Source organism: Protopterus annectens, chromosome 6.part1, assembly GCF_019279795.1.
Source record: "Protopterus annectens isolate FY-2018-M chromosome 6.part1, PAN1.0, whole genome shotgun sequence".
Taxonomy (NCBI): domain Eukaryota; kingdom Metazoa; phylum Chordata; order Ceratodontiformes; family Protopteridae; genus Protopterus; species Protopterus annectens.
The window spans coordinates 397,933,697-397,948,610 of NC_056738.1; the positions used below are offsets into that span (position 1 = coordinate 397,933,697).

A 14,914-nucleotide genomic window follows, 5' to 3' on the forward strand; every position below is an offset into this window, starting at 1 on the left:
TGTCACTCACACCCCTGGGTGTGAGCGAGGACCACAATATTACCTTGTGATGCCTATTACATTGTATTACATGACTCCAGTATCGGGATTGGCCATGCATTAGGTGACGGCATCGTGTTCGACTGTACAGAATCAGCGGCCTGTCCAGTGACACAATCATATTTGTGTGTACCTCATACAATGTGCTCCCACCTTCTGATGCCTATTACATTGGAATACATGAATACAGTATCGGAAATGGCTGCCTATTAGGTGACGGCATGGCGTTCGTCTGTAGGGAATCAGCAGCCTGTCTGAAGAATCATTCATATTTGTGTGTTCCTCTTAGGCATACCTTGTGATGCCTATCACATTGGACTACATTACTACAGTCATAGCTGGCCTTAGGCATAGGCCAACTAAGCGGCCGCCTAGGGCACTGCTTTAGTGGGTGCACTTTACCAGTATTTATTTGGTGTAGGTAGACCAGGATGGGGGCACTGGGTGGCGTGGTGGGGGGTGCCATTGTGCCCTCTGCCTAGGGCACCAGTTGACCTAAGGCCACTCCTGACTACAGTATCGGGAATGGCTGCCCATTAGGCGACCGCATGGCGTTCGACTGTACGGAATCAGCGGCCTGTCCGGTGAATATATGTGTGTATATATATATATATATATATATATATATATATATATATATATATGTATATATTACATCTGTACATACAAACATACATTTCCTATGCTGGAAGCTGCTTACACCCGCGCAGGCACACTCACCTATGCTTGCTGTGCATTATATATGTTTATTGTCGCTTATTTATGCTTATTTGTGCCTTATACATTATGACAATACCACTTTGATTGAAAGGATTTGGTTAATAGTCCCATGCAATAAACACGTTCACCTTTACATGTTTAAATGTAGGCTTTACAGCAGAGCAACATTCATTCCACAAGGAAAATGATATGTGCTATTGTCGACCTTGAACCGTGAAGCCTTTTCATTAGGCGGATGCTCTAACCACTACACGTTTGGTGTTCTGCCTCATTTATATGTATACCCATGGTGCATAGTTGCCCGAATACATGCCTCATCACTTCACTTACACAGCAGGCATCTATTTACCTGTTGGGAAAAATGCACTACTACACATGCATCATTCCCTATTCCCTACTGCTCTGGACTCATGCCGCATGTTGACTCACTCCGAGGATATTCAGACCTCTCCAGCCTATAGTCCTGGCACATACGTGTGTTTGGTTGTCAGGGTGTTCATATGGTCTTACGGGTTTAGGCTTGTCTGACTGGGTATCGGGACTGCCCTGTACCTAGTTGAAAGTCAGACTTAGCAAGGGGAGACCGTTTGTTCCACTTTTAACATCCTACCTGTGGTTGGGGATGCAGAGGTGTGCTCACCTATGGCCAATCTGATATATATATATATATATATATATATATATATATATATATATATGTGTGTGTGTGTGTGTGTGTGTGTGTGTGTATATCGGTCTGTACATACACATGCATAAACACCTACATGATCATTTACATTTCCCATACCGTTGAATCACTGCCACCTACCGTCGCGCATACACACTTGCATACCCACTTATGTCTAGAGGAGCATTTTTGGGACACACATCAGACTTTACAGGCTGACACATACTCACAGTCAGTACAAAGGTTAGAACTTTATTTGCCTAAATGAACGCTTATTCTTATAGCGGTTTGTTTGCTTCATCTGTTTCTTGTAACTTTGAGTAATTTACATAAATAACTGTTTTATGCAACTGTTACATGAAATATGGGATATACTTCCTACAATCACAGGACATTTACCATTGCATTATATTTGGTCTGGACACAACTACCCAAAAAGGGACTGTCCCTCACAAGGTGGGGCAGGTGGTAACCCTACTTACGTCTGCTTTACAGCGCCTTAAGCACCCTATATCCAACTGCCACTATGTGAATGTGTAAGGTGTATATTCCTGATAATGCACGTGGGGAGATGTGCATCACAGTAAGGTGTTTAATCCCTCGCAAGGTGGGGCAGGTGGTAACCCTACATACATCTGCTTTAAAGCGCCTTAAGCACCCTATATCTGACTGCCACTATGCGAATGTGTATGGTATATATTCCTGACAATGCACTTGGGGAGACGTGGATCACAGTCAGGTGTTTAATCCCAGGTCGTAGGTTCTGCCTGTCTTGTGGACAACTACTGCTCATACAACTTGTGTCCAGATGTATACAGGACTGGACATCATGTTGTGACACCAAGTCTAAATTTTAGAACAAGATACATATCCCATGAGGGATATCCAAAAATTGTGGGGACCGATGACCATCTTTGCTTTACGGCTGTAAGGTAGGGTTATACATGCAAGGGATACATAGTTTGCAATCCTGAGAATGCCTGGGGTGAGACTGCCTACTAGATATGGGTAGGGGTCACTATGTGCAGATATGGCCGCGCCTATCTAGCAGCCCGAGTATGGCTGGTTTTGGTGGACGTTCAGGAAGGGGGAGGGGGTGGTGTGCTGTGAAGGGGATGATGGGTATTCAGTTATGTATCCAGGTGTGTTGGGGTTGGATGGCTCAGTTCAGGCCAGACCATTATGTGGGTATGTGCCGGTAATGTTTCTGTACATGTGTATTGCACATTTTAATGTTCACATGTTTGTGTGATTGTATTGTGGATGTGTATATTTGTTCTTTGGTTATCTTCCTGATTCACCCACCACTCCCTCGTAGACCTCCATTTCACCTATTGTGCATCCAACCCAGTCTCCCCTTGGTGAATTATTACATTACTCATCACCCCCCACCCCCATATTCCACAATCACATTCATCCCTTCTCTAGTTGATGGCCCATGGCACAGTTAACAGAACACATTTTGTACACTACATATCTCTGGGACCAATATGGTTGTGAGGTCTACACCAACATTTCAGATCATCCACATGCTGTACTTCACACACATAGGTACTCGCAAATACTTATCTTTCATGACATGGTAAGTAGACCCGGGTAATACCCGTTAATCTATGGGCTGTCCTGGCAAGGACGACTTGGACCACAAATGGGCAGATATTGGGCGAATGCTCTGACCATTGGTAGGGTTGCCACCTTTTCATATGACCTGGATGAGACATTTTCGTGGCACACATCTGAGCTTACAGGCCAACACATACCCACGGTCATTACAAAGGATAGTACTTTAGTTTCATGCCTACATATAAGCTTTTATTGTTGTAGCAGTGTAGTTGCATATTCTGTTTCCTTTACTTGCTTATTCTGTTTCTTGTAACATATAGGTATTTTTATATATGGGCATACGTACTGTATGGGACTATTTCATAACATATAGGACATAATTATGTCTTACTATCACAGGACATTTCACATTTATTATGAATTTGGTATGGACACACCTGCCTAGAGGGGGACTGCCCCTCACAATGTGGGACAGGTGGTAACCCAAACCATTGGGCTAGGCTTGGCAATTGGCGGCGTGCTAACATGATGCATTTCGTTTCCACTCGGTATAACTAGCGACACTACAATGGAATACAAGCACAGGGTTTTAAATATCTTTGTTTGAGGGATGGGGACTCAATATTCAGCTACGTGCCTTTGTGTTTACTTCTTATTGTGGTGTTCGCAGTGATGTCTTGTATGCTTTGCATACATTTCAATATCCACGGACACTGACAGGAGTGATTACTATTAGAGGCAGGCTGTACTAGTCAGCAGTTTAGGTTGCGCGTATGCAGCCGACATGATCACGCCTCTGTGCAGTGCAGCATAGAGATGGCGCAGCAGCACCACATGCACTCGTACACGTTTCCTATGCACGTGGCTGTTACGTTAGCGTGTCTTCATTAATATGCATGTGGTGCTGCTGCGCCATCTCTATGCTGCACGGTCGGTGCAAGGCTAACACTGTCCTTGCGCCAAGCTTCATGAATCCCGGGGATAATGATACAAAAAAAATTACAGTTCTTCATTGTAAGCTGTTTATAGTTACAAATAATAGTAGCAGTACAAAGTATCAATGCAAGGTAGTAGAAATGTAGACCATCAACCTGTAAACATATGCAAGACAGACTCTGTTTTTGCTGAGCTCACTTGTTCCAAGCTTGTCATCAAAGTCTTTTGACTGTACCAGTCTTCAAAATAGCACAGAAATCCAACAGAGAGATAAATGAGCTTTTTCCAATAAACTGCTTTGTCACGCAATGGCCAGAATTTCAATAAACCTGAAATATATCTGGAAATGCTTAAACAGGGGTACTTCCTGAGCTTTTTAGTTCTGCAGCCTATTTAATATCAGATTACTGGATAGCAGGTTATCCTAGTAGAATAAAAGGAAAAATTCTATCTGTGATGGAAGCCACCATTATTTTACTAGCTCTCTTTGTAGTTGAGGACACTTTGGGGGATTGGCTGATTAAAAAACAACTCTATTCCCTCACTGAGGAGTCTTAGAGCCAGTCCATGCAATATTTATGGAGGCTGGTGGGTTCCAAGCAGACAGCAATGTACAGGGGGCACTTGCATATGTCTGCATTTGGGCATGTGCACAGATGAATGCAGATCTTTTGTTGTGTTTACATCACTGCGCATTATGAAACAACAGAGAGAGAGAGGCCACACATAGTGGCCACAAAAGCCCATACTGCACTACAATATGATGGCGACTGAGCTCGTTATCAAATCTTTATCCATGCAAATGGGAATGGGTAGATCACATTCAACTGAGATCAGCAGAGGAGATGAGAGTAAAAAAAATACATGTGGAAAGCATGTTACATAGATGTGAATTTACAGAGCACTTCCTGAACTATAGGCATATTTTTGCTTATAATGGTGAACAGTATAAAATTATGACTAAATATTGTGAACTTTTCGTGTCAGTAAAGAAAATAACCTGATGTGTTAGCTCTGCTTTGTGGTGAAACAAAAACATTCAGATATTTACTACATGGTAGTTCCTGTACTTTGATGATGGCTGAACATGCTAATGTAAAACCTGATATTCTAGCAATTTTCTAAGTTTAGAGTAATATTTAAAATCTGTCCATTATTTGTGGCTTTGTCCAGATTTCTTGCATTTAGAAGTTGAGAGGTATGTAGTAGCCTATCCATTGTCCTGGACAAGCTTAAAATGGTCATTTTCTATGAAGCCACCATTAATTACCAATACTGGTAGTAATTCCAGGTCTGGCTTGGACATCACCAACTGATAGTATAATAAACAAGTTGCAGCTTGTAATGTAGTGGCATATCATTTTGCATCATTTGCTGTTCAGTTTGTCCTATTCCTGCTTTTCTTTCAAGCCTGTGTTAATCCATATGCATTACAATTATGCACTTATACAAATATTAATGCCTAGAGAGATGTAGAATTGAAGTCTGCTACTGGAAGATTTCACAAATACAAGCACAAGTTTACTTGAGTATGTGGCATTAAGTGGACATCATACAATAAATTAAAAGAATAATTAATTTATTTCTCTAAAACATCAATTAATATATACAGTGCATAAAAATGAAAATGCATGCAGGAGATCAACGAGCTCAAAATGAATTTTTGGTGACATAGCAGACTTGTTTCTATCAAAATAACTCCAGATTTATCAAATCTTTATGACAGACTTCTTTTTTACAGCCAAGTAGAGCATGCATGTTCTAGTTCATAGGGCAAAAAAAATTAGTTTGAGTAAATCACTATCCAGTTTCAAGCTTAGAATGCAAGAGGACTCAGAATGCAAAGATCATGAATGCTTGAAAAATAATAACAGAGGAAGCAGTCCTGCAGGATAAAGTTTGCTAATGATCTGACAAATCTGCATTACTAGATTATGCATTGTTTTGTAACACTGAATTGTACCATTTTACGTGATGCATTTATTGTGGTATAATGATAAACATCTTTGTTGATGATTGGTGATTTTTCTTTAATCTGGCTGTTCATTATACAACAGAATTATGAGTTTCTTCTTATTTGATTAGTGATCAACATTATCATTTAGTTATTGGACGCAACTTCTGATATTAGGCAGAACCTCACAGCTTCAAGCATCTTTCTTTTCCTCCCCAGGAGTCATCTGACAGCCGTCCCAGTGTCTTACATCAATGCTGGGTCTCCTGACAACTCTGATTATCCCCCCTTCTAGACTAGTACTGAATTTAGTCCCCTCTTGGGGGGGGCATGCTGTCCTATCATCAGTGGGAGGGGTTCTACTTAGGTCTACCCATTGTTCCCTGACATGTGTGCTTTGGCTGGCTTCCAGGGGTGTGCATTGGGCAGATCATGCCACCCTGCCTCCACACTTCTCCATGGAACTATTGCTGGCAAGCTGCCCCTTCATTTGGGCCAAGCACATTTCAGTTGGCTTCCTAGTCTCTGCCTGGGAGCTCCTATTACTCTTTGTGTTCTGCCCACACATAATCCAGCCCCCTAGATTGGACACGCCCATCCTTCTTGTCACTCTGTCAATTGCCCAAGCTGCTAATAAAACCTGGATTTTCTAGCTGATGTGAGGTAGTTGGGGCATTCTCCCTCACCCCACTGCAACAACTGTAGCTTCGCACATCTTTGACTACTTTAATTTATGCTGCCTCTCTCTTTGTACAAGCTTTCAAGCAATGTATGTTTCATCAGACTCTTTTTTCTTTTCTGTAGTGATATAATCTAGTTATTTCATGCTCGGAGACCTGTGCCAAAATAAAGGGCATGCAGGACAAACAGGAGTTATTACTGGTGGACTGAAGCTTCTGGATCTAGTTATTTGTTACCTTGAACTCTAGTTCACATATTCTTCCCTCTCCATAATGCCTTATGTCTAATGACAATGTCTGAGTAATCAGTTACTTTTTATTTGCTATTGCTTCTCAGACACATCTTTATTCCCTTCTGCCATTTATCATTATATCCACAAGTCCTACAATGCCTCAGTGACAAACTCACAATGCCAGCATGAATTATGTGATAATAACTATGCAAAATATTTCAGTCTGCCTTCTGTTTTTTTACACACTGTGCATCCTTGTCGCTTTTTCAGTTATGTCGCTCAGCTGTCAGCAGGCAATAAGTCTAGCCTTGTATTCTGCTGTCTAGAAATTTCATTCCTATTTTGTCTCAGTTGCCCCATTTTGCACTGACACCTGTTAAATTTCCTCAGCACTCAGTCTAGTTGATGAAAGTATGGCACCTGACATGCAGCAGTGGCTGTGTTTCCCTCAAGCCAACTAGGTAAATTATAAATACCCTTCCTGTTTGTATAAGCCTGTTTTCATCATTGCAATCACAGTCTTGTTGCTGCTCATGTATTATTATTATTTCACTTTGCATTATAGTGCACTCTGGATTACAACTGTAAATATATTTTCACTACTTTTCATTTTCTTTCATTCCCAACCCTTCCATTTCCACACAAGATGAAACAAAAAAATGCTTTCTGGATTAGCATGTCTTGTGATAAAACCAGTTTTCAGTAACTAGCTACTTATCTTCAGTAACTAGCTACTTATTGTGATGGCACACTGTCGTAACACTAACTGCTGTTGCCTATGATTTCTTGTGTCGGCCTTAACAGGGCGGAAGTTACTGCTTATTTGTGTATTCTAATAGATACATTTCATTTATGTGTAAATTACACATCATCCAATAAAATATCAACCTCCACATTTCAAGTTAGTTTTGCAAATGAGTTAACAAAACACACGATATACATGACCCTTACCTCTTGACGTAGTTTTTTTAACTCTACTTCCAAATCCTGGACTACTTGCTTGTAGTCCAAAAGATGCTCACACTTTTCTTCCCTAGAAGAAGGACCAGTAAACGTTAATAAGCATTTCAAAATCACCTCCCTTCTCTAGTGCAGAAAATTTACATTCTGTGAATTGGTAGAATAGCACAACCTATGTACTGCTACAGTATAAATAATACATAATGAAATAAATTATTTATTTTTATGTATTTATTTACTTTTTCATTACTTGGTAGACCCCCAAGCAATGTGAGGTAATGTTTATAAAGTCTATGGGAAATAGATCCTTAACCCTAGAGAAATTTCCTTTCTATTTTCCTGATAAGTGCCATGTGATCTTTAATATCCACCTAACATTCATGAGCTTTGCTTTGCAGTTTTATTCAAAGGTCTCCCACTGATATTCCAAGGACCACAATTACAGTCCATAAAATGGCTGAAACTAAACTGAGAAATTTTTGGAAATATATGCTAAATCCAAAGATACAGTATTGAGTGTATTCAACTCATTCCAAAGTAGAGCAATCCTGAAGTTAGTGTATAAACTCTGGGGGTGTGGTGGATGGCTAAGATGAAGCTGCCCCCCACCATGAAAAAAAACATGATTCAGAGTTCTCAGTTTCTTCACTTATTCAGTGTTTATTTTTCAGTAGAAAAAAGTCAATAACATGAATAAACCATGAACAGGCAGGCAGGCAGTAGCTTAACTTCGCATATAGTTAGAACGACACTAAAAGTAAAAACTTCTTTTATTACTATATACAGGTAAGAACTTTCACATAGAGCTTCATCAGACCATTAAATGATGATTAAATTAAGTGATGAGCAACTGAAAAGCATCTTAAGTGATAAACCTAGATTTGGTTTGAAACGCAATAGCAATTGAAAGTATTTGTTATGTCACAAACCCAATATGAAACAAAAGCTTAAGCATACATCTAAAAGGGTTGGTACTTTTCCTTGCAGACATTGCAAGGCTTGTTTTTTTATTAGTGATAAAAACTATTTTGTGCACCCCATAACCAACAAGAGGTATGATTTTTGCCTATATGCAGACTGTCACACATTTAATGTTGCTTATTTAGGACAGTGTAAGTTATGTCCATGTTACTATGTTGGGAAAACTAATTGTAAATTGAAGGTTAGAATTCTAAAGCATTTATTAGCCATACACCTTAGAGATAAACATAATGCTTTATACCAACATATTTCATGGTTTCCAAGCCATAATTATTCTTTTATGGTAATACAGGTCATCATTATGAACCGGGGGAGGGGGGGGTATTGTTAATGCAACTGAATATAATGAACTTAAGTGGATCATAGAATTTGCTGCAGATTGTGCTCCATGGTTAAATGGAGCTAGTCCTATAAAACCCGCACTAAAAAAGAAGTGGGTGAAATTCAAAAGTTGATTGGTTTATAGTTTTTTGAATTTATATAAAGACTATGATGATGTAAGTACTATTATTGCTGTCTGAAGAAGGGCTTTGCCCGACAGCGCTCACATTGTTACTGTATTTATTTTATTAAAGTTTTATATGGCCTGGTGGACACAGCTCTTTGTTTTTCGATTTACTTGGTATATTGGCAGAGCAGTGACCTTAAGAGAAAGGATTCGATTTTGTTTACCTCTCATAATGTGGAACACCTATTAACAGCTTATTAACAACTTCAACTAGGAAGCTCAAAGCATGGCTAAAATGTGTTATTTTATACTTATGAAAAAGTTATTTTGATGATTTAATATGATTCATTATTATTTACCATGAATATTGGTTAAGTTAAGACTCAAATTGAGGAACAGTCTTTACAATGAGGTACAGTTGAGAGGTGTAGTAGTGAATGTTCTAATAAGGAAAGGGCCCTAGTAGGGGTGGAACAGACTTCTCAAAAATAGTATATGCTCCTCCTATGGAGAAGAGAGGAAATACACACTTTAGAAGTAGCTGTATATTCCAATGTTCTTGATGCCTGAGATGAACAAACAGTCATTGTGATGAAGACAAAATGAATATCCAACTTTTTGAGGTAAGTCAAACGTATGCTGCAGTACTAAATATACACCTGTGGTACAAAAGGTACACCTGTAGAATTATATATATATATATATATATATATATATATATATATATATATATATATATATATATATATGCCTTAAGGCTATATTTTGCAAAAACTAGCACTGAAAAAAGATAATGGAACAAAGGTATGCAGGCTGCATTAAAATATATCAGCAAGGCTTTCCCTTGTCTAATAAAATTCACTAGGGTCCCAGACCGAGAAGAGGAGAGGCACATTTATAAAACTATTTTCTGTTTTATTTTGGAAAATATTCTGTTTTACAAGTCAGATGTCTCAAATAATATACTTTCTTCTGTTTTGTAGACCGAAAAAGTATTACAGCTGAAACCAGTATTTTGTTGTGATGATGAAGCACAAATGGGTTATTTACCCATTCTTGTGCAATATGTTCAATGTTTTCCATCCAAAGGAATGCAAGGAAAGAAAGCAATGAGTAGAATACAGTTCTGTCTCACATATATGTAGCTGGTGGAAGGTAGAAAAATGCAAAAAGCATCTTTGCTTGATTTCACAGAAAACTAATTTGTCTAAGGTGACAGAGATTAAATGGGTAAAACAAGTAAAGTATCCATACAAGACAGATTAGCCAATGTCTGTAGTAAGGGAGTCACAGTATAAATCTCAAAAGTAAGAATTTGCTGTCTTTGCATGGCAGTTTTTTTAAAGAAGTGGTTAGGAGACCCATTTATTGTGAATCCAGTTCTGCAGCTCGTTCAAGGGTAACTTCAATTAAAGCTTAGGTCTGCTAACGGATGAAGGCCGAGAAAGAGAAGGAGTAGGAAGAGGAAGAGGAAGGTTAGTGCTTTTGTTTCCACTAGTGACCTAGAACTGCTACTGCACCAGCTGGTTTCTAAATAGGATGGTACTAATGTCCTTCCTGCTTGGCAACTAATAACAATTATTACTGATTTACACTTAGCAGCACACTTAAAAGGAGGCCGTCAAAGGTCATTACTGCGGCAAGCTATTTTTAATAAGATGATGTCTCTTTTTATGCTGCTCACATAGAATATCTTTCATGGTAATGGCTTTGCTGACCAACTCAAAAGTGAATTTGTGATCTAGAAAGGTATCTGACTACCTCACTTTCATATGGAGGTACAACATTTTGCCAATATGGGTCTCAATATATCTAGTGCGTGTAAATGATTCATTCATTTCTGTTGCTTTTTTCTTAGTATGATGTACATCTTTATTGTTTAAAGTGATTTTAAAATATTTTCTGATCTTACCTTTGTACCTCTCCATGTGGTAAAAAAAGCTGCTGAACAGCAACTTTATCCATTAGAGAGCATTTTCTTTTTGTATTTCAACAAGAAAACCACTTTAAAAAAATACAATTTCCATACAGTGGTGTCACTGAAGAAAACCAGTAAACTTTAACCTTAGTGGTCAATGCAGAAAAAAAATATGCCCCCAGATTCACTATCCTTCGGCCATTTAGGAGCAGGACAGCAGAGCACCATGCATATTAATGAAGGCATGCTGCCTGGGCTCTTAATCTTACATGGAGCATGTAAGAGTTCAGAGGTTGGAGTGTCTGAGAGCAGAGCTCTCAGAATATACACGCCCTGGCAATGAAGAACAGCAGACAAGTCCTAAAAGAATGTGCGAGACCGCTCGTAGGTGTATGCATACCCCCAGCAATATCCCCCACGTGTACAAAAGCAATAGTTAAAACAACAAATATAAAGATATATTTTTTTGAAACAGATTAACTTTAACAGTAGGTGCGCGAGTTTGCCCAATGCTTAGCTATGGTTAAGGCAGCTTAAATGGCAGAAGAGGATAAAAAGCAAGCTATAAGCAAATGAAGAAGTATAACAATAGTGTAGTGGGCAGAGCATTCACCTTACAAGCAGTCATTCCTGGCTTGAGTCCCAATGCAGCACATGCCATTTTCCATGTCAAATCACTTTATGTCCAATATTTTTAGTTGCATAACCTACTAAATAACATATATTTGTGAACTGGAGTACTGCATTAAATGTAGATGTGAGGTGTCAGTGTTATAATGTTGCAAAGTCCACAGATAATCACATGTGCCCCATACAGTATATGTACACAGGAATCAGGGATACAAATGGAAGGTAAAATGTGTAATGAATGATATCTCCATACAGCTTCCAAATCCCCCACCTTCCCAAGAACCATTAGACATTATTGTCTAAATTAGTGTAGTGGTAAGCAGGAGTAAGCACTAGTAAGCAAGTGTAAGCACTATTAAGCAGTAGTAAGTGGGAGTAAGCATATATAAACACTAGTAAGTGGGTTTAAGCCCATTTGCGTGGGGGTAAGCAATGCACACACAGGTTAAGCAATATTGAAGCTAACTCTCTGTAAGCATATTTAACCAAAAGTTAGCATAGCTTACCCATGCACAAACCTATGCAAACCCACTTACAAGTGCTTAAAAGTACCTTAATCACTCTGTATGCAACAGCTGCTGTTCTGGCCAGAAACAAAATAAACAGCCTTTGCAGGTCTTGAACCCAGGATCCCATACACTATCATCACAGTAGTTAACCACTAAGCCATCACAGCAGTACATAAGACTGAGGTATCACCAAACAAATCCTCACTATAGGAAAATCAAACTGAACATGTGAAAGGAATCTATATACCGTCTTATGTTGTATAACCTACTACATAACATAAATATGTGAACTGGAGTACTGCAGTAAGCCCAGATGTGAGGTGTAATTGTAATAAAGTGTTGAAGTCCCTAATAAACACAAGGACCTCATACAGTGTACATACACATGAATCATGGATACCAGACACATATATAACATGTAATGAATAATAAATCAATGCCAAAAAACAAATATAATGCAAATTAAATATTAAGCAATACTAAGCATTGCACAGCCCAGCTTAGTAGGTGTAAGCAATGTGTAGGCCAGCTAATACAACTTGCCCATTGGTATACCCCTTTAAACAATGCCACCTTTAGGTAAGCAGGTTTGCCCATAGCTTAGTCTTTTAAAAAACATCCAATCATGACAAAGTGCAGGAAATCATCCCTATTTAAACCCAACAGGTGGGAATACATATCATAACTGGTTGTAGCTTCCCCTTGCAGGCACTAAGTCTGGAATGGGAGAGGGTGCGTGCTTTTGGGTGCAGCAGTGGGGCATCCAGGAGTCCAGAGTCATGGCAGGACTCCTTGTCAAAGGCCATGAGCAGATGCTGCTGCAGGGCCAGTACCAGAGTTCCCAATATAAAGCGGAAGCCTAGGACCGTCTCACCCATGACCTCACCAGTGCCAATGGCATACCCTAAACTGGTGAGCAGGTCAGTCATCACTATGCTGACCTGAAGCGGCGAAAGGGGGATCTCTTGGATCAGTGGATCCAAGAGTCTAGGAGGACAGGGGAAGTCCCAGCCATGTGTAAGTATCAGTCCACTACCTGTTTAATAATTGCCAGCTCATGTGTATTATGGATAGGTATAGCTAAGCATTCCTCTTATGTCCATCACAGTGACAAGTGAGCGGGCTGCAAACCACGAGGCCCATGGATGTCGCTTGGAGAGGTTGCGACATGAGGCAGGCTAGTAATACTCTTGCATGTACTGTCATAGGAAATAAATCTAAAAGTATTAGTAAGTTAATTGCTGGTATAAAACCTGTATTGTTTAAGGCAAGTACTGCATACACCAGAGAATATGGCAGGAAGAGTCTCATATAGGTTGTATGTAAATAAAAGCATAATAGCCTGAAAATAAAGATCTAACTGCTGGACTGCATGTGTTTACTCTGGTATCATATGGTAATGTAGATTTGCAATCACTTAATACTACTGTTGTATTAAGCACTGTTACCCACACTGTGTAACATAAATAAAATGTGTAGGAATGTCTGTATATGACTGGTGTAATCCCCAGAGGTCATTTAGTACAATTGAGAGAGACATAGACAGAAAACAGTAAAAAGACAGACAACAAAATCCAAATAGCACACGCAACTGAGACATGAATTGTTATATTTTTAGCACACACAACCATGGTTCGAATCTTAGGAGTGGTAGTAGTCTGCATACAGAAACATACCCCACAACTGTACAGATATGTCCAGTAAATTGGCCCATATCTGCTGCCTGTCACTCTGTCCCCTTGGGAAATCAATGGGATGATCCCAGACAAATAGGCAGCAAACAAGAAATACAACTGATTGTCACACATCTGTAAGAACAAACCTGTCACTCTAGCAACTCCCCAAACTGTTATGAGAGTAATAAGCCAAGTATGTCCCATCTATACCCCCATGTTGTCAAGCTGTGACCAGAATGTGGAATCTGGTACTTTGTGTGGCAACATTCAGATAGTGCTAACAAACATTGCTCCCACAGGTCTGTCAGATACGAACACATGCCCAGAAATAAAAGATTGATAACCTGTACTGGTACTGTTTACTTTGGTATTGTATGACAGTGTTATTGCTGCAGTTGCTCTGAATAATAACGTATTACCCATCACTGTCACCTACACTGTGCTACATAATATAACTGTCTAGGAAATCCTGTATAAGAGTGTTGTAATACAAGGTCAGAATGTAAAACCACAGGAGAATTTTAGACAGAAATCAGATAAGAGATTTACAGCAATATCTATATAGCACACACAACTGTGATGGACAGTATTTTAGTTTTAGCAGACACAGCCATGGTCTGAATCCTGGGAGTGGAAGTAGGCTGCATACAGAATCATACCCCACAACTGTACAGGTATGTCCAGAATGTCCAGTATATCAGCCCATATCTGCTGCCTGTCACCCTGTCCCCCTGGGAAATCAGTGGGATGATCCCAGATGTTTAGGCAGCAAACAGGAAATACAACTGATTGTCACAATCTATAAGAACAAACCTGTCTCACTAGCAACTCCCCAAAATGTTATGAGAGTAATAAGCCAAGTATGTCCCATCTATACCACCATGTTGTCAAGCTGTGACCAGAGTGTGTACAGTAACAGAGTGAGATGTATGTGCATAATACTAATGTGGATTCTGGTAATTTGTGTGGCAACGTTCAGGTAGTGCTAACAAATATTGCT

The 14,914-nt window shown here is 39.4% G+C and overlaps 1 protein-coding gene across 1 annotated transcript in view; it reads right to left on the reverse strand.

The window, feature by feature from the left end:
* The window catches only part of LOC122805298 (girdin-like), a 1,431,879-nt gene that overhangs the window by 564,901 nt on the left and 852,064 nt on the right, over positions 1 to 14,914 (reverse strand). Inside the window, exon 9 of the mRNA XM_044075386.1 lies at positions 7,744 to 7,825. Within this exon, the coding sequence (XP_043931321.1) occupies positions 7,744 to 7,825 (82 nt within the window). The remainder of the gene's footprint in view (positions 1 to 7,743; positions 7,826 to 14,914) is intronic.